The sequence below is a fragment of the Callithrix jacchus genome, chromosome 4, assembly GCF_049354715.1.
Source record: "Callithrix jacchus isolate 240 chromosome 4, calJac240_pri, whole genome shotgun sequence".
Lineage (NCBI taxonomy): Eukaryota > Metazoa > Chordata > Mammalia > Primates > Cebidae > Callithrix > Callithrix jacchus.
The window spans coordinates 131,235,812-131,258,119 of record NC_133505.1 but is presented as its reverse complement, the minus strand read 5'-3'; the positions used below and the strand labels follow the sequence as shown (position 1 = coordinate 131,258,119).

The 22,308-nt window shown below is 35.2% G+C and overlaps 1 protein-coding gene across 13 annotated transcripts in view; it reads right to left on the bottom strand.

Annotated features, from left to right (window-relative positions):
• Nucleotides 1–22,308, bottom strand: part of NKAIN2 (sodium/potassium transporting ATPase interacting 2) — a 1,060,472-nt gene that overhangs the window by 171,426 nt on the left and 866,738 nt on the right. For 12 of the 13 annotated variants that reach the window (XR_004742410.3, XR_004742412.3, XR_004742414.3 and 9 more), the window contains one exon: nt 20,617–20,817. The exons of the other annotated variant lie outside the window; for it this stretch is intronic. Coding sequence is in view for 6 of the 12 variants with exons in the window: in XM_035297728.3 (XP_035153619.2) it covers nt 20,617–20,817 (201 nt within the window). In the remaining 6 variants the exon portion in view is untranslated. The remainder of the gene's footprint in view (nt 1–20,616; nt 20,818–22,308) is intronic. 13 annotated transcript variants of the gene reach the window in all.

Below are 22,308 nucleotides of genomic sequence, written 5' to 3'. Positions count from 1 at the left end.
AAATGAATAATTTAAAAAACCTACAAGACCAAGAGAAAACAATTAACAAAATGGCAATACTAAGCCCTTCCCTTTCAGCAATTACTTTAAATGTAAATAGATTAATCTCCTTTTTGAAAACATGGGAAATGACAGAATGAAAAAAAAAACACAAGATCTGGCCAGGCCTGGTGCTCACACCTGTAATCCCAGCACTTTGGGAGGCCAAGGCAGGTGAATCACTTGAGCTCAGGAGTTCGAGACCAGCCTGGCCAACATGGTGAAAACCCATCTCTACTAAAAATCCAAAAATTAGCTGTGTGTGGTGGTGTGCATCTGTAATCTCACCTATTTGGGAGTCTGAGGCACAAGAATAGTTTGAACTCAGGAGGTGGAGGTTGCAGTGGCTGAGATGGCACCACTATACTCCAGCATGGGTGACAGAGCGAGACACTATTTCAAAACAACAACAACAACAAACCCCATAAGATCCAACTTAATGCTGGATCTTGAGATAACAGGAGACAGGTTTAAGTATTCATATGGGCTAAATGTGAAAGGATAGAAAAAGATATTCCATGAAAATGTTAACCAAAAAAGAGTAGAGGTGGGCCATACTTATATAATACAAAATAGATTTTAAATAAATTGTCACAAGAAAGCTAGTTTTGGTGGCTCGTGCCTGTAAGCTCAGCACTTTTGGAGACTAAGATGGGAGATCATTTCAGCCCAAGATTTTAAGATTGCAGCAAGCTATGACTGTGCCACTGCATACTAACCTGGGTGACAGAATGAGACTCTGTCTCTAAAAATAAATAAATAATAAATAGTCACAAAAGACAATGAAGGAGTATGTAGTGATAATAGGATGAAATCATGAGGAAGATGTAACAGTTATAAATATTTATGCATCCAACATCACAGCACTCAAATATATGAAGCAGTTACTGAGAGAACTGAAGGGAGAAGTAAACAGCAATTAAATGATAGTAGGAGATTTCAACACCCCACGTTCAGTAATGGATAGAACACCCAGATAGAAAGTCAATAAGAAAACAGAAGACTATAACAACAATAAAGGCAAAATGGAGCTAAAAGAAATACACAGAACATTCTACCCAACAGCAGCAGAATATACATTCTTCTTAAGCACACACAGAACATTCTCCAAATGAATCACATGTTATGTCACAAAAAAGTATTGATAAATTAAGATGATTGAAATCATATCAAAAATCTTTTCTTGCCACAGTGGAATGAAACTAGAAATCAATAGCAGAAGAAACATAGGAAAATTCACAAATAAGTAGAATTTAAGCAATACATTCTTGAAACAACCAATGGGACAAAGAAGAAATATAAAGGGAAATTAGAAACAAAAAGAAAAACAAAATATGTCAACACTTAGGAGATGCAGCTAAAGCATTATAAAGAAAGCAGTTTACAGTGGTAAATGCATACATTAAAAAAGAAGGAAGGCATCGAACAAACAATGTAACTTTATTAACTCAAAGAACCAGAAAAAGAAGGACAAAATAAGCCCAAAGTGAGCAGAAGGACAGAAATAATAAATATTAAATAAAACTGAGAATAGAAAAAAAATTTAAAAAAAAAAACAAAAAACCCCTAAGAATTGTTTTAGGAAAAGATCAACAATATCAACAAACCTTTACTTAGAATAAAAAAAAAGGGAGAGAGAAGACTCAAATAAAATCAGAATTGAAAAAGGAGACATTACAATGAATATGACAGAAATACATAGGATTATAAAGACTATGATGAATAATTATATAGCAACCAATTAGGTAACTTAAAATACATACATAACTTTTAAAAACATACAATCTACCAAGACTTAATCATCAAGAAATAGAAAATCTGAAATGAACAATAACTGGTAAGAAGAAGAATGAGCAATTTAAAACCTCTGAACAAATAAAAGTCCAAGAACAAACAATTTCACTGATTAATTCTATCAAAAATTTAAGAAACTATTCATACCAACGCTTCTCAAGCTTTTTCAAAAAATTAAAGAAGAGGGAACACTTCCAAACTCATTTTATATGGTGTACATTGTCCTGATACCAAACCCACAAAAAGATACTACAAGAAAGAAAACTATAGGTCAGTATACCTAATGAACACATATGCAAACATCTTCAACAAATACTAGCAAACTCAACTTAACATCTTAACAGGATCATAGGCTACAATCAGGTAGAATTTATCCCTAGGCTGTAAAGTTGGTTTAACATACATAAATCAATTAATATAACATATCACATTAATGGAATGAAGGAATTTTAAAATATTACGATCAGCTTAATGGTGCAGAAAAAGGCATTTGACAAAATTCACCTCTCTTTTATGATAAAAACATTCAACAAACTATGAATGAAAAAAAAATTATGTCACTATAATAAGGACCATATATGAAAATCTCACTCACAGCTAACCCCATGCTTAATGGTGAAAAATGGTAAGTTTTTTCTCTAAGATCAGGAACAAGGCAAGGATACCCACTCTTGCCACTTTTATTCAACATTGTACTTGAAATCCTCACCAAGATATATTAGGCAACAGAAAGAAATAAAAGGCATCCACATCAGAAAAGAAGAATAATATCTGACATAATCTGTATCAAACACTAAACGTCTCACAAAAACCTGTTAGAACCTAGAAACAAATTCACAAACATTGCAACAGAAAATCAGTTTTATTTCTATACATTGACAACAAATAATCTGAAAGTGAAATTAAGAACACACGACTTATAATCACATCTAAAATAATAAAATACTTAAGAATAAACTTCACAAAGGATATCAAAGACTTATACACTGAAAACTATAAAGTATTGCTAAAAGTAAAGACATAAATAAATGGAAAGACATTTTTGTTCATGGATTGCAAAAACTTTTGTTAAAAATGTTAATAGTACTGAAAAATCTACAAATTCAATGAAATCCCTATCAAAACACAATGGCTTTTTTTTTTGCAGAAATAGAAGAAATATTCTAGTAGTCATAGGAAACCACAAAGACCCCCGAATAGCTGAAACAATCTTGATAAATGAAAACAAAGCAGAAGCCTCACACTTCCTGCCTTTGAGACATATTACGAAGCTACAATAATCAAAACATGGTTCTGACACAAAGACAGATGCATATAGATTAATGAAACAGAGTAGAGAGCCCCCTACAAGCCAAAATAAGGCCATGCATATAAAGTCAAATGATTTTTGACAAGGTTTTCAAGACTACACAATGGTGAAAGGATAGTCTCCTCAGCAAATGATTTTAAGAAAAGGAAATATCCACATGCAAAAGAAAGAAACTGAACAAAACAAACATAACATAACAAAAACCAAATAAAAATGGAATAAAGACTGAAGATGCTCTAAAACTCCTAGAAGATACATAGGTAGAAAACTTCATAGCATTGGTTTTGGTAATGACTTCTTTGATATGAAATCAAAAGCACAAGCAACCACACAAAATAGATAAGTTAAACTTTAAAATAGAAGGTTCTACACAGCAAAGGAAATAATCAACAGAGTGAAAAGGCAATCTAGAAAATGGTGGACAATATTAGTAAACCATATATCAGATAATGGGTTAATATCTCATATAAAATATATGAGAAACCGCTACAACATAATAGTGAAAAAAATAACCCAATTAAAAAATGGGCAAAAACTTTAGTAGATATTTCTTCAAAAAAGACACTCAACTAGCCAATAGGTATATGAAAAAAGTTCACATCATGAATCATCAGGGAAATACAAATCAAAACCACAGTGAGATATCGCCTCATACTTGTTAGGATGGCCATTATTAAACAACAACCAAACAGAAAATAACAAGTGTTGACAAGAATGTGGATAAACTGGAACCCCTGTGTACTGATGCTTGGAATGTAAAATGGTATAACAGAATACAGTTCTCAAAAAATTAAAAGTAGAATGACCATATCATTCAACAATTCCACTTTTGGATAGTTAGCGAAAGGACTGAAAATTGCATCTTGAAGGAATATCTGCATCCCCATATTTACTGCAGCACTTTTCACAATAGGCAAGATAGAAAATAACCTAAATATCTGCTGACAGTTGAATGGATAAAGAAAATGTGGTATGTACATACCATGGAATGTTACTCAGCATTAAAAAGAAGAACATCTTAATATATGCAACAATAGAGATGAAATTAGAGGATATCATGCTTAATGAAATAAGCCCATCACAGAAGGACAGATACTACATGATTCCTCAGACATGAGTTATCTAACGTAGTCAGACTCATAGAAGTAGAGAGTAGGATGGTGGTTGCCAGAGCTGGGGTAAGGGAGAAAACGAGGAGCTGCTATTCAATGGGTATATATTTTCAGCTATGCAAGATGTAAAGTTTAAGAGATCTGCTGTACACTACTGTGCATATAGTAGGCAGCAGTGTCTTTGACATTTCAAACTTTGTTGAGAGGGTGGATTTCATGTCATGTGTTTTTGACAACAGTTAAAAATACCATATGAGATAAGGAGTATTGTTATGCTTATTACAGATGAGGAAACGGAGGCTTAGAGAAGATGCCTAACTTTGTCTCTGTACCTTTTATACACAGTTTCAATAATCTGAGATGTTGAATCTTCTTTGTCAAGCCATTTTTAAGCTTATTATTTAATATTCAGTTATATCTACTCTGTTTCTTATTCCACACTTAGCTTCATCATCAAAAGCTTACTTCTTTTTCCAGAAAGCCCTGAAGAATATTTGGTATACTATAAATACTCATGGAAGATCAATCTAACAGACTTTTCTTTTTATGGAACATAAAGATGCTCTGACTAAAGTTCCTCTTTTGTTCTTTGGGATAAAAGATATTTCCCTTATCTTCCAAAGTTTTGACTACACAGAGTTAAAAGCACTTTCTAATAGTCATAGAGGCTTGAATGATGGACAAAGATTCAGAAGCAGACACAATTTAGCAAAATCCAGTCTGAGAGCTTTTTCCAGTAAGATCTTTTTAATGTTAGAAGGGTGAAAGGGATGGCAACAGTTCCCACATTGGACACTCCTGTAGACAACTTTGGCAAGAATTTATTTCATGCTCAATATTCTTACAAATCATCTTCTTCATGATGACAGTGGAGGCAACGTAGCTTTCTGGCTCACAAGATTTGATTTCCTATGTTATTTGGAGGCATCCTTGCAGACTTGTAATTCTTTCATCTCATTTCTCTGAGTCCTAGAGCAATATCTGAAAGTACTATGAAATGTAATTTTCTCCCCAAACTAAGAATCCAGTAAGTGGTAGAAGACTTAAGAATGACATCCTAGTTTACTTCATAAATATTTAGAACAGTTTCTTCTCTCTCTCTCTCTCTTTTTTTTAAATGAGCCCACTGACAGGAAAAAAGAAATCAAACTTTGGTATAGTTCTTGGTAGCCAATCTAATATTAAAGCTAACTGCCCCATTCTGTACTTAGAATGACCTCAATCTGTAACTAACTGGATTGCCTCCAGAGTCATCTATAATTTAATTATATTTATCCCAGCTCACCTAGAACTGAAAATGAAATGGTGACTTTGGTTTGTGAGGCCAGAATCAATAGCCATTAAGAAAATGAAGAGATTTTTTTAAATCTAAGAAAAAACCGTACCTAAAATATCCCTTGCATCAGCTTCTGTATACTCAGACAATGCATGGATGGTGAAATTTTTATCATGATGCACTATATAGCTTTTATGCCTGGAAAGAAATGGGTTAAGGCAAAAGCAGACTGTTGATCAGAATAAGAGCTAAAAGTTAAGCTTTCAGAGTATTTTGAATGTATGTGGCATATTTAGATAGGAAGACAGATCCTAAGGAAGGACAGAAATAGATGAAAGCTATAGATGAGAAGAAAATCCTGTGTAAGCCAAGTGTATGAGTTTCTCTAACCATGTCATTGGCATCATGTAAATGCCAGACATCATTTTATATACAGCTTAGATATAGCAGATGTTGGCATTTAAGTATAGTTTGCTATGAGAGAAAATTGCCCTTGAATGGAAAAGGAAGTTTACTGGCAGAGAAAAATAATTTTCTCAGTTAACATTATAACCTCAATAATAGAATTGTTTTCAACCAGAGGTTGCAGGGTGGGAAAGGAGGAGAGATATAATGATACCTCAATTCCAATCTAAAAAAGAGAGAAAATCAGCTTCAGTTTAAATTGCGATGTGTGGGTTGTATACACAGAACTTTCTCCTCCCTCTCTTCTCAAACCTTAAGGCTTCATGTTAAATGGAACAAATCACATCTTTCGTGGTTCTGCTCTGTTTGGTACAGCTGCTTGCTGCAGGTGGTGCCCTAAAAATATATTGTTTGTTTATTTTGCAATATAGCAATCTACAGAGTGGTACCTAAAAGTGCAACTGCTCCCTTCTCTTGCTATTGGTGAACCAAATGATGAAAGACTAAGACCTCTGCTAAACCTAGCGTGAAAAGGCCCAAATAACAGGCACAGGTAGTGCTTGAGGCTCAGCTTCTGATAAATTCCATTTTCTTTGGATTCATGAAGCAAAGCTGATGGGCAGACAATTTGTCATCAGAGCTTCCAACTGAGTGTCAGTGAAACAAAGCCAGGCAACAAACTGCCTTTCTTGGGAGAATCATTGTTCTTTTCTGGAGATTAACATCTGTAAGCATATGGGATATAAAAGAAAAATATCTATTGTTCAACACACACACACATACACACACACAAACACACAGAAAGCAAAGATTAATCTCAGGTAAATGTTCTTGCGGATATAATAGCATTTTCAGTGATTTTTAATTAATAACTTAAATGATCAAATAATTTTCCCAGACATACTCTCAGGGTATTCAGATTTAATCTCACTTTACAGTGCTGTTGAACACATTGCAATAATTTATATGTGAAGAGGTTCTATAAACTATGTTTAAAATAATGCTATACAAAATCATATCTTATTAATAGTATTCTATACTTTTCTCATTGAATGAATCTTTAAAAAACACTCTTGAAAATTTCAATATTTATATGAACTAATCTGTACAGAGGAAAGAGTGATGATAATGAGTCATGTCAATCAACCTTTGGCAAGGCATGGCTTACCATAAAAATGTTACTTAAAATCAACAAGATTCTGGATAATAGATTTTATAACCAAATGGATGAATAACAACAGTGATTTTCTAGAAACAGTTGGAAAAATATTGTCTTCTAGCAATCAAGTAACTAACATTTCCCTAAGTTTTAGTGATACAATAATGCATTTGGATTATCTTGAGATTGGTGGAAAAATAATTGTGGTTTTTGCTATTACTTTTAAATGGCAAAACTGGGATTACTTTTGCACCAACCTACATGGGATAGAAAACAGAGTGAAGATGACAGCATGATTCCATCCTTCAGATATGGGGATGATGATATTAATCCTGACAGTGATAGAGAGGAGGACAGAAAGGGAAAGATTTGAGAGGGGGAGTAGCAAGTTCAATGTCAGGCTTGTCTGGCTTATCAGGCAGAAGAAAACAGATAATCGGAAGATGGTGAAAGGATTCCCTGTTCAATAAATGGTGTTGGGAAAACTGGCTAGCCATGTGCAGAAAACTGAAACTGGACCCCTTCCTGACATCTTAAAGTAAAATTAACTCCAGATGGATTAAATACTTAAACATAAGACCTAACACCATAAAAACCCTAGAAGACAACCTAAGTAGTACCATTCAGGACATAGGCATAGGCAAGGACTTCATAACTAAAACACCAAAAGCATTGGCAGCAAAAGCCAAAATAGACAAATGGGATCTAATTAAACTCCACAGCTTCTGTACAGCAAAACAAAAATCATTAGAGTGACCAGCAACCAACAGAATGGGAAAACATGTTTGCTATCTACCCATCTGACAAGGGGCTAATAATATCCAGAATCTACAAAGAACTAAAACAGATTTACAAGAATAAAACAAACCCATCCAAAAGTGGGAGAAGGATATGAACAGACACTTCAAAAGAAGACATTTATGCAGCCAACAAACATATGAAAAAATGCTCATCATTACTGGTCATTAGATGCAAATCAAAACCATGTTGAGATACCATCTAATGCCAGTTAGCATGGTGATCATCAAAAAATCTGGAGACAACAGATGCTGGAAAGGATGCAGAGAAATAGGAACACTTTTACACTTTTGGTGGGAGTGTAAATTAGTTTAACCATTGTAGAAGACACTTTGGTGAATCCTCAAGGATCTAGAAACAGAAATTCCATTTGACCCAGCAATCCCATTGCTGGATATATACCCAAAGGATTATAAATCATTCTATTATAAAGCCACATGCACAGGTATGTTCACTGAGGCACTGTTTACAATAGCAAAGACTTGGAACCAACCCAAATGCCCATCAATGATAGACTGGACAAGGAAAATGTGTCACATATACAACATGTAATACTAGGCAGCCGTTAAAAAAATGAGTTTGTATCCTTTGTAGGGACATGGATGAATCTGGAAACCATCATTCTCAGCAAACTGACAAGAACAGAAAATCAAACACTGCCTGTTCTCACTCATAGGTAGCTGTTGAACAATGAGAACACATGGACACAGGGAGGGAAGCATCACACACTGGAAGCTCTATACCAATGTGGTGCAGAGGCACTCAGTGAATATTTAATGAGTAAATGAAGGTCTGTTGAGGGAATAGGGGAAGGACAGAAGTGGGTGGGGAGAGTGGAGAGGGATAACATGGGGAGAAATGCCAGATAGAGGTGACAGGGGTATGGAGACAGCAAACCACCTTGCCATGTATGTACCTATGCAACAATCCTGCAAGATCTGCACATGTACCCTAGAACCTAAAGTACAATTTAAAAAAAAAAAGGAAAAGGAAAAAGAAAAAAAAAGAAAAAGTTGAAAAATAAATGTAATGCCAGTTCAAATGTGAGAAATGGAGGTGGAGAGAATGATTAGATTCTGAAAGAATGCGGGGAATCTTTCAATGAAAAAGGAGAATTTAAGAAGTCAGAGGGAAGAAGAAAACAATATGTAAGCTAGTTTCCTTTTAAGAATAGTAATGTGTATTTATTGACTGCATACTTGGCTGTACCTACCTGGTCAGAGCTCCAGATATGCCTGCCTGAGTAGAGGTCCCTACCCTGAATGTTCTCCTACCTATAATGTTCCTTTCCCAAATATCCACATGGATCAGTCCTCACTGAAGTCAGATCTTAGCCCAAAAGTCAACCATCCAGAGTAGCCTTCACTGGCCATTCTCTGATGGCTCTCTTTTACCTTATCCTACTTCATGCATCAACACAACAGCTACCCTACTGGACATACTATATATGTTCACTTGCCTCTCCTCACAAGAATTGAAGTTGCATGACAGCAAAGACTTTGACCCTGTATATACAGCGCTCTATACCAATGTGGTGCAGAGGCACTCAGTGAATATTTAATGAGTAAATGAAGGAATGTAAACCTGTTTCTAACTCCAAGCAGTTAAAGAGTATGGGGGAATACAATGTCATGGGTTACCCTAAATCCAGACCCTGATGAAGTTCCTGCCTGTATTCCAAGACAGCAACTATAATCTGTTACTCCACATACTACTTTGGTGATAAGCTGTCATGTGTACCCTATCATATAGCCACAATATATTGACCAGAAGAAAAAAAACTACTGCTGGGATTTGGGTCTTCCAAATCAGCCCAGTTAAATTATCACAGCAACTTTGGAGCTTTTAAGACCATAAGTTTGAATCAAAGAAAATGTGGGTACCACATGGTTATGTCATAGCAATTCAGATCCCAGAGTCACAATTAAAGGACAATGAAGGTGTGACCAAACACATTTTGTCATCTATTTTGGCGACTTCTTTACTAGGTTTTAATTATCAAACTTCCTTTGACAACTTGCCTCTCATTTTTTAATTGTAAGCAACACAGACATTTCTGTTTGTGAAAGTATATTGCTGAAAAGAAAGATATGAACAATTACTGAATCACTGACATGGAAGATTTCTGTACCTCACAGTAATTTCAGGAAAAGTTGTTTTTATGCTGACATATGGTATGGTAGGACTAAATCAAACTAAACATGGCATTAAACTAAGAGGATGGCATGAAATTAGAATGCGTATGAGTTGAAAAACCAAGACATTAAAAAAATAAATTAGAACCTACTGTTATTCTCTGATGAAGAAATCCGTTAAGTTATGGAACAGGGGGCAGAGAAAGTGAAGATGAATTGCTAGAACACACTGAGTCATGAGAGGAAAAAGGAACAGTCTATATTCATCAAGTTGTTGATGATAAGCTAATCAAACATAAGAGGTAGAGGTATTGGAAATCAATAAAGGAGAATAGAACAACTCATAAATTTCAGGATATAAGAGGAGATAAAGAAACTCAAAACATCCTTGAAGACAGGACACTACTTCAGTCCATGACTCTAGAGCCATATTTTCAACTAGCACTGACCAAAATAATCATGTGAAAAATGACTGCTTCCTTGAGTATAACAAAGTGTAATATTATGAATTCAGTTAGGAGATTACAAATAGTAAACATATGTATAAACTTGTGGTCTTGACTCTCAGGGCCACTGCTTGATAGGAGTTTGACAAAATGAACGACAGTCAGGACAAGTGTCAGAGAGAAACAAATGGCAGTTAGGACAGAAGCAGCCACAATGCCATGAACAGAGGAAAAGGCAAGAGAATAATAAGAACTAGGAATCAGGTATCCTGTTATATAGAAGAATGTGTGAGCTGATAACAATAGAGTTTTCAATCCTAGTTATAAGATTGGTGAAAGCAAAAGGTACAGAAGGAATGCCACCAATGGCTCTTCTTCTTCTTCTTTTTTTTTTTTTTTTGAGACGGAGTTCTTTTTGCTCTTGTTACCCAGGCTGGAGTGCAATGGCGCAATCTTGGCTCACTGCAACCTCCGCCTCCTGGGTTCAGGCAATTCTCCTGCCTCAGCCTCCTGAGTAGCTGGAATTACAGGCACGCACCACCATGCCCAGCTAATTTTTTGTATTTTTAGTAGAGACGGGGTTTCACCATGTTGACCAGGATGGTCTCGATCTCTTGACCTCGTGATCCACCCGCCTCGGCCTCCCAAAGTGCTGGGATTACAGGCTTGAGCCACCGCGCCCAGCCGGCTCTTCTTTTACTGAGTAAAAACTACTTAGCTTAAGTGTGTTTGCCCGTATTTTTAATTCTTTTTCCCACAAATATAACATACTAGATAATAAATTATCTCTCATGTTACAGCTGGCATTATAAATCATATTTATATCCTTCCTTTAAGAATTGATTCCTCTTATTTGAAAACACTAACATGCCCTACTATTATTTTTCTATCACCATGTTTAGGTTCCCATGAAGAGGACATTGCCATTAAGATATATTTTAAAGGCCTTTGTATCATAATAATTGATGACAACAGGAAAGACATCCTAAAAGACAGTCATATTATTTACAGTTTTAGGAAGAAGGATGGTAACTTTTTTGTTGTTGTTTTTTTTGAAGTGGAGTTTTGCTCTTGTTGCCCAGCCTGGAGTGCAATGGCACAATCTCGGGTCATCGCAACCTCTGCCTTCTGGGTTCAAAGGATTCCCCTGCTTCAGCCTCCTGAGTAGCTGGGATTACAGGCATGCACCATCACATCCAGCTAATTTTTTGTATTTTTAGTAGACATGGGGTTTCTCCATGTTGGTCAGGCTGGTCTTGAACTCCCGACCTCAGGTGATCCACCCATCTCGGTCTCCCAAAGTGCTGTGATTACAGGTGTGAGCCACCACGCCTGGCAGGACAATGACCTTTCATTCAAGGCCAACAACTGGCAATGTTTTCCCAAAAATGCTGTATTTTAATATATCTTCATATATTTACTTATTTCTGAAATAATTTATAATTAATAGACTTCACTTATTTCTTCCTGAAATAATTTTGTTTATAAAATCAAATATAAAATCAGATCATACATTGTTTATTTCTCTATGCAAAGAATTTCAACTTTTAAATCTCACATTACTAAGAAAACACAGTTATTGGTGATTTCTTTGGAACATATAATCCTTACTACTATCTTAAAAGTATTGGTATTTTTGTTCCCTAATGTTTCCAAACATTTCCACAGAATATGATATAGTAAGCAAGTGCTTCAAAGAAGTATATATAGAAAAAGATATTGCATGCTGATAATAATAGTCGATATGGGATAAAATTTGCTTCTGTGTAGGGTAGTGGTGATCTACACTAAATATTATTACACTAGCTTTAAGAATCACAGTTCTGTCTGGGGAGTAAGTAAACTTAGCAGGATTTAGTTCATTTCTGTATAGCACTGTGAGTTGGCCTGAAAAGGTAATAGTATTCTCAATGAGCAGTGGAAGAAACTGAGCTAAAGAGAAAATAAATATTACCTTTTTTGTTTTCAAGGCAATTTCTTAAACACTATCTCATTTAGTTCATAATTACAAAATAGTTTATTATACAACTGGGTGTAAGATTTAAGGACTGTTAATCTCAGCCTGTGAATATTTTACCTTATATTTCTAAATTTGCAAATAGGGAATACCCGAGAATATTAAAAGCAAAAAAAGAAATCTTAAACTTAATCTGACTTTAGAGGCTGTTTAAGTTCTTGGATGTTGCTAGTTCATGGGCTCACAAAACCACTCACCACTTTACAAGTGCAGTTTTCAGTAATAAAGTGAAAGAAAATATAGAACATGAAAACTATTTAGTGTTTATTTTAACCAAAACTTTATTGACATTACAATCAAGGTGTTGAGCTCTGAAGGGGATAATATTCAAATGAATTTATTATTTACAGGAATAGAGAATAGATTGGAAAGTTAAACTTGTGCCCATTTGAGAAGTAGCAATAACTTACTTCTTACAATTCAATAATAATAATATTTCTTACTTATTCTGGGATAGATCCAGTCAAGGTTCTGAAATTAGGTTGTAGGTCTTTGCTTATTTAGATGTGTTTTGCAATTCCATACGGTGCCAAGAAATGTCCTTTTCCTATTCTGTTTACCACATTCGTTCTCTTATTTCAGTAACGTTGCCATAGGGAAAACACTCTATTTACATTGATATTTGGTTCTTCTTCTCATATTTTTGCAAATATTTGTATAAACTATTCTGATGTTACAGAAAAACAAACACTTTTATTTTGTTTACTAGATTACTATGTTTTGACAAGCAGGTCTGTGTTTCTGAATACCCAGGAGAACTAGAGTTGGAGTATTAGGTATAATAATTGAAGCCAAGTAACAACACTGTTAGACCATCATGGGAACTGGAAAAGAAGCCCAGGGCTAGTCATTCTGTCCATTTTCTATCACAAGCAAAAGGCAGTTTTTTCCTAAGAAGAAAACTGTTGTAGAGCCTTTGATACCGGACTGGGAATCTGAAGAGAGTTTTCAACTCCAGATCTACACCAACTCATGATTTACTGAGAAATATAGTACCCACAGTATAGATACACAGATTCATTATGTGATAAAAGCCTAGTTATATGAAAGGCCTGACTCTGCAGTCCTAGAAGGGAAATGACTCTCGGGGTTGTGATGCCATTCTGGTATTAGAGAATCATTTCCCTGACTAGATACCATGTGTTTCTGATAATTTAGGACGTAGAAGAATCAGTAGTGAAGAGAAAGGGAAGGCATAATATTATTATAATAAATATTAGTATATTTCTGGCGAAAAATTTGACAAGTACACATGTAGGCCCTACCTCAAGCCTAAGGAAAGAAAACTTCCATGAGCAGGTCATATCATGGTAATCCTTTAAATAACTGAATGGGAAATTTCTATTCTCAGTCAGTGTAGAGAATTATTGACTTACTGTACTGCCCACTTCTGCTCCCATATATTTGGAAAGAATTAGATACTTGAAAACTATGTACAGTTGGAATTGATGCTTGATATTTTTATACATTACTTTAAATGCCAACCTTGTTGAAGATCAGCTGACCATTATATGTGGATATATTTCTGGAATCTATTCTGTTCCTTTGGTCTATATGTTTGTTTTTATGCTGATACCATACTGTTTCAATTACTGCAGTTTTTAAAATATTTTGAAATCAGAAAGTGTGATACTTTCAGCTTTGTTCTTTCACAAGATTGTTTTAATTATTCAGGGTGTTTTCTGGTTCCATATGAATTTTAGGATTATTTTTTCTACTTCTGTAAAAATGACATTAAGATTTTAGTAGAGATTGCATTGAGTCTGTAGATCTCTTTGGGTAGTATGGACTGGAGTAATTGGCAGCAAAACTCTGTTTATTTTGGCACATGATTAATATTAATAGATGCTTAAGAGACCTCTATATTATTCTTTTAAATAAGTCCATGAAGTTTGAATGTCACTATGATTTGAAATTTATCTTCTTTTATTTAAAGATACAGGTACAAATTCTTGTTTAAAGATATACATTTTATGTAATTCCTTTTCTTTCTGAACTCCACTCTACTGCTTCCATAGAACATTGTGCTAATGTTTTTTAACTTGAAAGTTTTATATTGATCATTCTATCACACTTCTCTGCAGAAAATGTGTATGTATATGTATAAATTTGTGTATATGTTAAATTAAATATGTATAAACTTAAATTTGATTTTTCCCATGTCCATAAGGCATAAAGTATTAAAAATGTATTCTTGTTTGAGATATCAACCCAATTATTGTTTTATAAAATTGATCAAAACAATACTGTTTATTATAAATATTGATTAAAACTGCTAGGTATAAAATAAAATTGTATTTGAAATGAATTTATTTCTTTTCTTTTTTTTTGAGATGGAGTCTTGCTCTGTCATCTACACTGGACTGCAATGGTGTGATCTTGGCTCACTGCAACCTCTGCTTCCCGGGTTTAAGCGTTTCTCTGGTCTTAGCCTCAGCCTCCTGAGTAGCTGGCATTACAAGTGTGTGCCACCATGCCAAGCTAATTTTTGTATTTTTAGTAGAGATGGGTTTCACCATGTTGGCCAGGCTAGTTCTGAACTCCTGACCTTAAGTGACCCACTTGCCTTGGCCTCCCAAGTTGCTGGTATTATAGGTGTGAGCCACTGTGTATTAGCACTAGAATGAGACAGATTTAAGGATGATTCAGTTTCTAGGTTTTTTACTCTTTAAGGTTTAAGCAGTGAAAAATCTTGTTTGCTAAATAGAGAAGAATTGAAGACTTTTCTTTATAATGATGTCACTCGACTCCAGCAACTTTTTCCATGCCACAATTTACATAATTATCTATCACAAAATTTATTTCAAATAGTCTACCAACTGACAAATCTATTAGGTCTTCCTTCAATTTTAAACAAAGAAAAGGATTGAAAATTGCCCAATTTGCAACAGTAATTTCTGGGAAGTATACCAATACTACCAAGACATAAACAACTATTAATTATATTCCTAGTTCTTCCTCCTATAGTCACCTAGTTCAACCTGATGAATACAATAACAGTTTGGGAAATACTGAAATGCTAATTAATTTCAATATATGTTTTTTGACATAATATTTTCTGTCAGTTTAAGAAATCATGTGCTTTGGGTATGTTTTTTGTCAAACTCGGAAGCTGGAGATCTGGCTAGTTTATGAAAAATGGCAAAATCTGTAACTTTTCCACAATGAAACTATTTTTCTAGTGTGAAACAATTCAAATCAAACTTTTTTTCTTAAAAATTCTGTTTTAATTTTTAATTCAAATAAATGTAATGAAGGATATTTCCATAGCCATGGCAATCACATCACTTCTGACTGCAGAGTGGCTAGATATCAGCTCATACTATTCCCCACTCATCCCTTTAAAATGACACAAGTTCACAACTTAGATTTAACATGTAAAACGTGAATGGCAATATCCTAGGTGACATGGTAGTCAGAATTCAACTCTTAACAACAAAATTGAATGTTTCTAGAGGCATCAAACAGCAACATGCACAATAAGGCCACTCCTATGCAGATACCATACACATCAGCTACATCCAAAGAAACACACATGTGCCATTCCCAACACAACCTCAAGTCCACCTGGATAAAGAGATTCAACATTTGGAAAATTTCTTCACTAATCATATCCCTCAGTAAGTCTTAGCCAAATGGCAAACATAAATTATTAATAGAATAAATAAGACATTTGTGACTTTACTGACCCCAATGAACATATTTTATCTACATCTTCTTTTCCACAATCTGTTGAACAATGACTTTTACCATTTCATGCACTCTGCAAAGTAGGGAGTTTTCTGAATAGGGAACAGATATAACTGAAGGAGAACTTGACATTCAACTGTTCTTAGCTAGGAACCATGCACCAGGTATTAGAACGTTTTCCAACACCTTTCATGGCTACCCTGCTCATTTGTTCATGGTTTCTAAGCCAACACTGTGGGAAACAGAAAGCTTACTTACATTTTTTAAACTAATACCTTCTGCCAGTTGCCTAAAAAACATTCATAGTCAACCTGCCATGAACTTAAAGTGTGTCAGAAGTAAAGGAAATAAAGTAGAGGAAATAATGAAAAAAAACCAACAAGCAATGTGTTTGAAGTTCATAATAATTTAGGAATATGGATTCCCTGGATGTGGCTACAGAAAGGATAACTTAAGGCCCCCATCCAGATGAATTTTTGGAATTTTAGCATATTTGAACATACATCATTACATCATCTATTGAAATAAATATTTCATCTTAAATTATTCTTTCCGCACATTCATTTGTAAAACACACACCCTTTTCATTGCTTTTATCACAGAAAGAAAAGTATAATATGTGCATAATAAATGTGAGGCACATCCCTCTTCATTCCCCTCACCTGTGTCAGACATAGCTAATCAATCATGGCATCCTTTGCTGCTGAAGAACTCTGAATTTTTAGACATCGGGAATCCATTACCCAACAGCTACTGCTGGCATTCAGGTTGAAGACTGTCCCAACCTAGGTATGAGAACATGTTCATTGACCCTATTTATTAGCTAAAATGTCTCAAGAAGAGCTTTTAACCTATTCTGCTGCCCTCAGGGACTGGAACACAGTCAGAAGATTTAATTCATGTGAACATATTTTATAAACCATGCAGTTCCAATCACACACTGTTTGAAGAAATCGGATTAAATTTTTGTAACATGAACAATATCTCCCCAATTGATCTCCTTGGCTCTCCCCACATACATTTATTTTATCTATTTAGAAAATGTGGATTTAAAAATTTTTGTTTTTATTAAAACTGTGAATGTGCTATCTGATACCAACTAGAAGAAAATGTGGCTGGAGAAGGAAAAAGCTCAAAATATCACACCTGGCTCATCGTTATGGTGTTCTGGCAGTCTTTTCTGCACGGCTGGAAGCTGTGTGATTAATAGCCCCTCGTCCCAATTACATGGATATTATACTTGTCTTCCTTTGGCTATAGATGGGAGATATCTTATGTATGTGTGATGCAAATGTGGGCTTTGTGAATGCTAATTTCAAAATCAGCCAGGAGTTGATTGGCAGAAAACCGAACAGGGTGACAGGCTTGCCAGAGTTCAGGAATCTGTGAAAGAAAGACTGAATGAGTGTGGAGAAAAAGAGCTGGAGAGATTTGGAGTTAATCAAGAGCAGTAGCTGAGAAAGCAGCAGTTTATGAAAGCAGATCTAAGCCAGATATCCTGGAAGAGAGGGCAGTTTCAAAGACTCAGATGAAAAAAGTGAGAAGAGTGAGTTCAGCTGACTTTACAAAACTGCATGGAGCTAAGAAAGCCAAGATTATGCCTTAAACTGCATGAACCATATTCTTTGTTTACCACATCTCCCAAATGTGCCTGCTTGCACCTGGTTTGTACTCTGGGGACCCTTGCTGTATTTTTGACTGTGACATCCTCAATATCAGAGGTCCTGATACCTTAGTTTCTCTAGATGCCAGAAGGAGAACCACTCATGAAGTTTCCCCTAGACTGACTTAATGGAACATTTGATTGTCAAGGAGATGATCTGGGTAAAACAAAAAGTGAGGAACAGAGATTCAAGACACCATTTCCTTAATTAATCATTACATCAGCCATCAGAATGAAGATAGGAAATTTTGTCTGCAGGGCAAGTTGTTAAAGATAAGCCCTTTTTGGTTTGCATTATAAAACTTGAATTCGGATTTGCTAAGTTTTCTGTATAGCAGATGCATTCAACCCACAAGGCTGTCTAGACAATAGCAAGCTCAAAAGTAGAAAATGTGTTGAAACTTCTCCAATTAATGGCTTGGCTGTGCAGTTGCTAACTCTGGTGTTCCACAGTCAACACTGCAAAAGTAGTGCACCTCTGGAACAAAGAACAGGTGGAAGAGGTAGAGGTAAAGATGTCACATCCTAGAATGGTTTGCTCAAACTATTCCTTCACTCCACTGGGGGCAAAACAGACAGGAGAAACAAGAGCCAGTAACATGAAATATTGGTCACATCTGTTCTTTGGAATAACCCATCCATCTTCTTTGCACTCTAGCCACCTTGCTGTTACAGACGGTTATTACTTTTGTAAAATTATTTTTTCTCTGGGTGTATATGTCAGTTTCAACATATGACTCCATGTCCAAATGTGTTTTTTTCAGCCAATCCCTATGTGCCAGCATTTTATGTGGCATTTAATAAATCTGTGAATCTAGTTTACACATACATACACACACAAACTAATTCAAATAACTTTCTGAAATAGTCATATATAAATGTCTATGCACAAATACTGTATCTTCACATCATCCTTGAAACATAGGTGAAAGTTATCCACAATTTTGTAGGTACAGTGAAAATAGGCAGTTCTACAGATAGTAGTTCTACAGTAAATAGTTTGCTTAAAACCTCTTTTTAACACATATTTAAAGATATTTTATCTGACCCCAAATCACAGAAATATTTCACTTTTCTCACGTAATCTTCTCATTAGATTACTTGATTTAAATGGATTTTAAAGAGTGAAATAGCTACTTCCATCCTATCAAATCTAACTTATTTTTACTTCAGGATAAGCAAAATGAGCACTTTTAGATTTAAACTATTACAGAAGATTTTGTTAATTGGAAGGAGTGTCTATGGTTGAACCTATTCAAGGGAGATTACTTAGCGCTTTAGCCAAGAACATAATTCAAATGTTCCGGACATCATTTATGCTGATTTCCAAATAAACAGCCCTCCCTCTTTCATGGCCATTCTGTGATAGGGTGGGACTGTGTGACCAATTCTGCACAATGAACTGTGAACAATGAGCCTCTCCTCACAAGCAGAAGCATGTGCGTGCCAATGTAGACCCTCCACAGCTATTTTTACTCCCTGGCACAGCAACATGATGATGGAGATACTGGCTCCTCCACTAGAATTGTTTCCTTGATCAGTGGAGCCTCCTGCTGACACACAAGAAGAAAGAAACCTTTATGACTTTTATTTACAGAGAATTTGCAAGTGTTTACTAACATAGCATACTAGCTTACTTAGTCTATCACAACACACACACACACACACACACACACACACACACATCCCATTAAAAATCTAGCAAGGATATATTAGTTACAAAATCTAACACCCACACGCTCACAGTTTTTTCTTAAATTCCAGAATTTTATGTTTCTCTGAATTTTATGCCACTCTACCCAGATTTCTGGTTATTAAAGAATTGTGAGCCAATATCATTTCCAAAATATGTAACTAAAGAGGTAACGAGCAGATTCTACTTGCATCATTTGTTGCTAACAGCTTTAAGACTATGCACATCAGCTGCATATCTGCATGGAATCTAAGAAAAATACATGCAGTTATGCATTTAAGATCTGTAATGAATAAATGGATTAATGTGTCAGAAAGTTGCCTTACCTTTATAAATTTCATTATATTATGCAGTTTTCCTTCTTGAGAAAGGTGTGCTTTAATTTATCTCTTTGTCATAGTAATACAATGTTAAATCATATATTTTGTATAACATAGGCATATGCAATACAAATATGTTATTTGTAACTCCTACTGCCTCCTGGTAGAAGGAGGTTTTTTTTTTTTTTATCAGCACAGTACTATGAAAAATGGGGGCATGAATGTCTTAGAAGTAGAATCTATAGAAAATGCTAATTTTTTTCTGGAAAAAGTGGGAGATTAAAGGTGATGGATGCCTGGGGGAAATCTAAGAAGGAAGAAGGAGGTAGGACAAATGAAAAAGAGAAATCCCAGGGCCAGCTGAACAGACAAAAGAAGCTCTAGAAGAGAAAACAACTATTGAAATCTTACAAAGTTGAGTATTGTAGAATGTTAGTTATGAAAAAATATCCGATCATCCCTTCAGAATCCTTAGAAAAGTCTACCAAAAGTCAATTAATCACATCTTGATTGATTGGATTTCCTCTGTAAAATGCTGATGATAACAAAGACTATTTACTAATTGCTGAAGAAAATCAATATGCTAAGTCCGGGGGAAGGTTTGGTTTAACCTGACATTTTCCTGTTAAAAGTCGCATTAATGAGGAAAAAGCAAAAAGGCCACACTTTGCCCACAGATTCCATTTGTATGCACTGAGTTTGCACATAAATAAAACAACCCCAGAGGCACTAGAAGGAGTGGTTGGCTGTCAACACTTACTGCGAGGACAATCTGCAGGGAACTATGAGCCACTTCTATGTACTGGTACTCCAGCAAACACCCTGAGACCGTGATGTAGCGATGGTCTTCTGGAGCCCAGTCTGGGGCGGGTGTCACTGACGTCACCATACATCCTGGTCCATTCTCCATCCACCAAGATCGGTGCATTGAAATATTAAAAGTCAGGATAAGGTCTGTTTCCTGCAAGAAGGCAATTTATAAGGATGAGAATTACTCTATAAATGTTAGTCAGTTTACTTGGGACTGACTTGCTTTGACTTTCCCATTTGGAAATGTGGCATTTTTTTTTCCTACTCCATACTGTATTTTACAAAAAGCAAGGACACATCTAAAGTAATTATGCATCTATGGATTCATCCCACTTATGAAGGTTTTTCCTCACTATAATAATACAGATGAAACTACTTTATTAGAGAAATTTCTAATGATTTATATTACTAATAATTTATATTAATTGTAACACCTTTTAAGAATTGCATATATTACAAAGGGAATGATTTAAACTTCTATCAAGTGAAGTTCATGCTATTCCAAATCTGCTTTATTTTTTTCTCTCCAAATGTTTACTTTTCACACATTTTAAATCTTAAAACTATACTTCAGTTCTCCAACATTTAACATAATATTGTGGCTAATGCTTGAATGTATAAGACCTTTACTTAAGAAAACATAAGTTACTTGCTTTTCCCCCCTTCCTATTATTTCAGCAAATCAGTCTCTCTTCAATATTATCAATTTTTGTGAAATTGATCATAATATTTCTTAAGAATCTAGAAGTAAATATTTTTTAGGAAATATTATTATCAAATTCTTGCAGGGTGGAGATAACAAGTCAATCATTTAGATGAAGTTCACCATGTGAGGTGATACACAGCTATAAATGAAATAAAAGTAGAATTTTGCACTGAGAGAGCTTGCAATCACCTATGCCAACTTGGAGCTATCAATGGCACATGGTCAAATATCTTTCAGGCAAAGAATGGCTAAAGGGAATGTATTAAAAGTATTTTATTATTCAGCAAGTCATGAAGGAAGATAAATTCTGAGAAAGAAAGGTCAGCTATGAGAAATTGCACTATGTCAGTTTCAGTGACAGTTAGGCCACAAGGTAATAGGTGCCAAGCACTCCCTCCAAAGTGAGGTTCTGATGGACTAGGCAGACCTATATATAATGTTTTAAATCATAGTTTGTTGCCAGGGATTTGGAGATTGCAAGTATGACTTCTTTGGAGAAAGGTGTGCTATGAATGTCATAATTTCCATGGTGGCAGTTGGGTGGAGTTGGGGTGATCTGTCTTTTTCACAAGCCTATTGAGAAAAGCTTCAAAGTATCCTTTAGAATCTAGGAAACACAGCAACTAGTATCTGGCTCAGGCCTGATAAATCTCAAAATAGAGCCTGTGGCTAGAGCTACCTGCTAAGTGGTCAAACAAAAATTAAGCAGTATGTGGAAGGAAAGCGCACTGCTACATATAGTAGATCTAAAGTAATGATCCTTGGTAGCAGATGTGGGCTGTAATGAGAGAGAGCTAACATGGTCTTTCTCCCAAGGATGTCCAAGAAGACCAGTGGGTAGGTGGTTAATGGCTGAATCTTTACCATCACCTATTCCTAAGGCATGAGAGAGGGAGTGTAATATAGTACATATGGAAGAGACACCAACTAAATCAT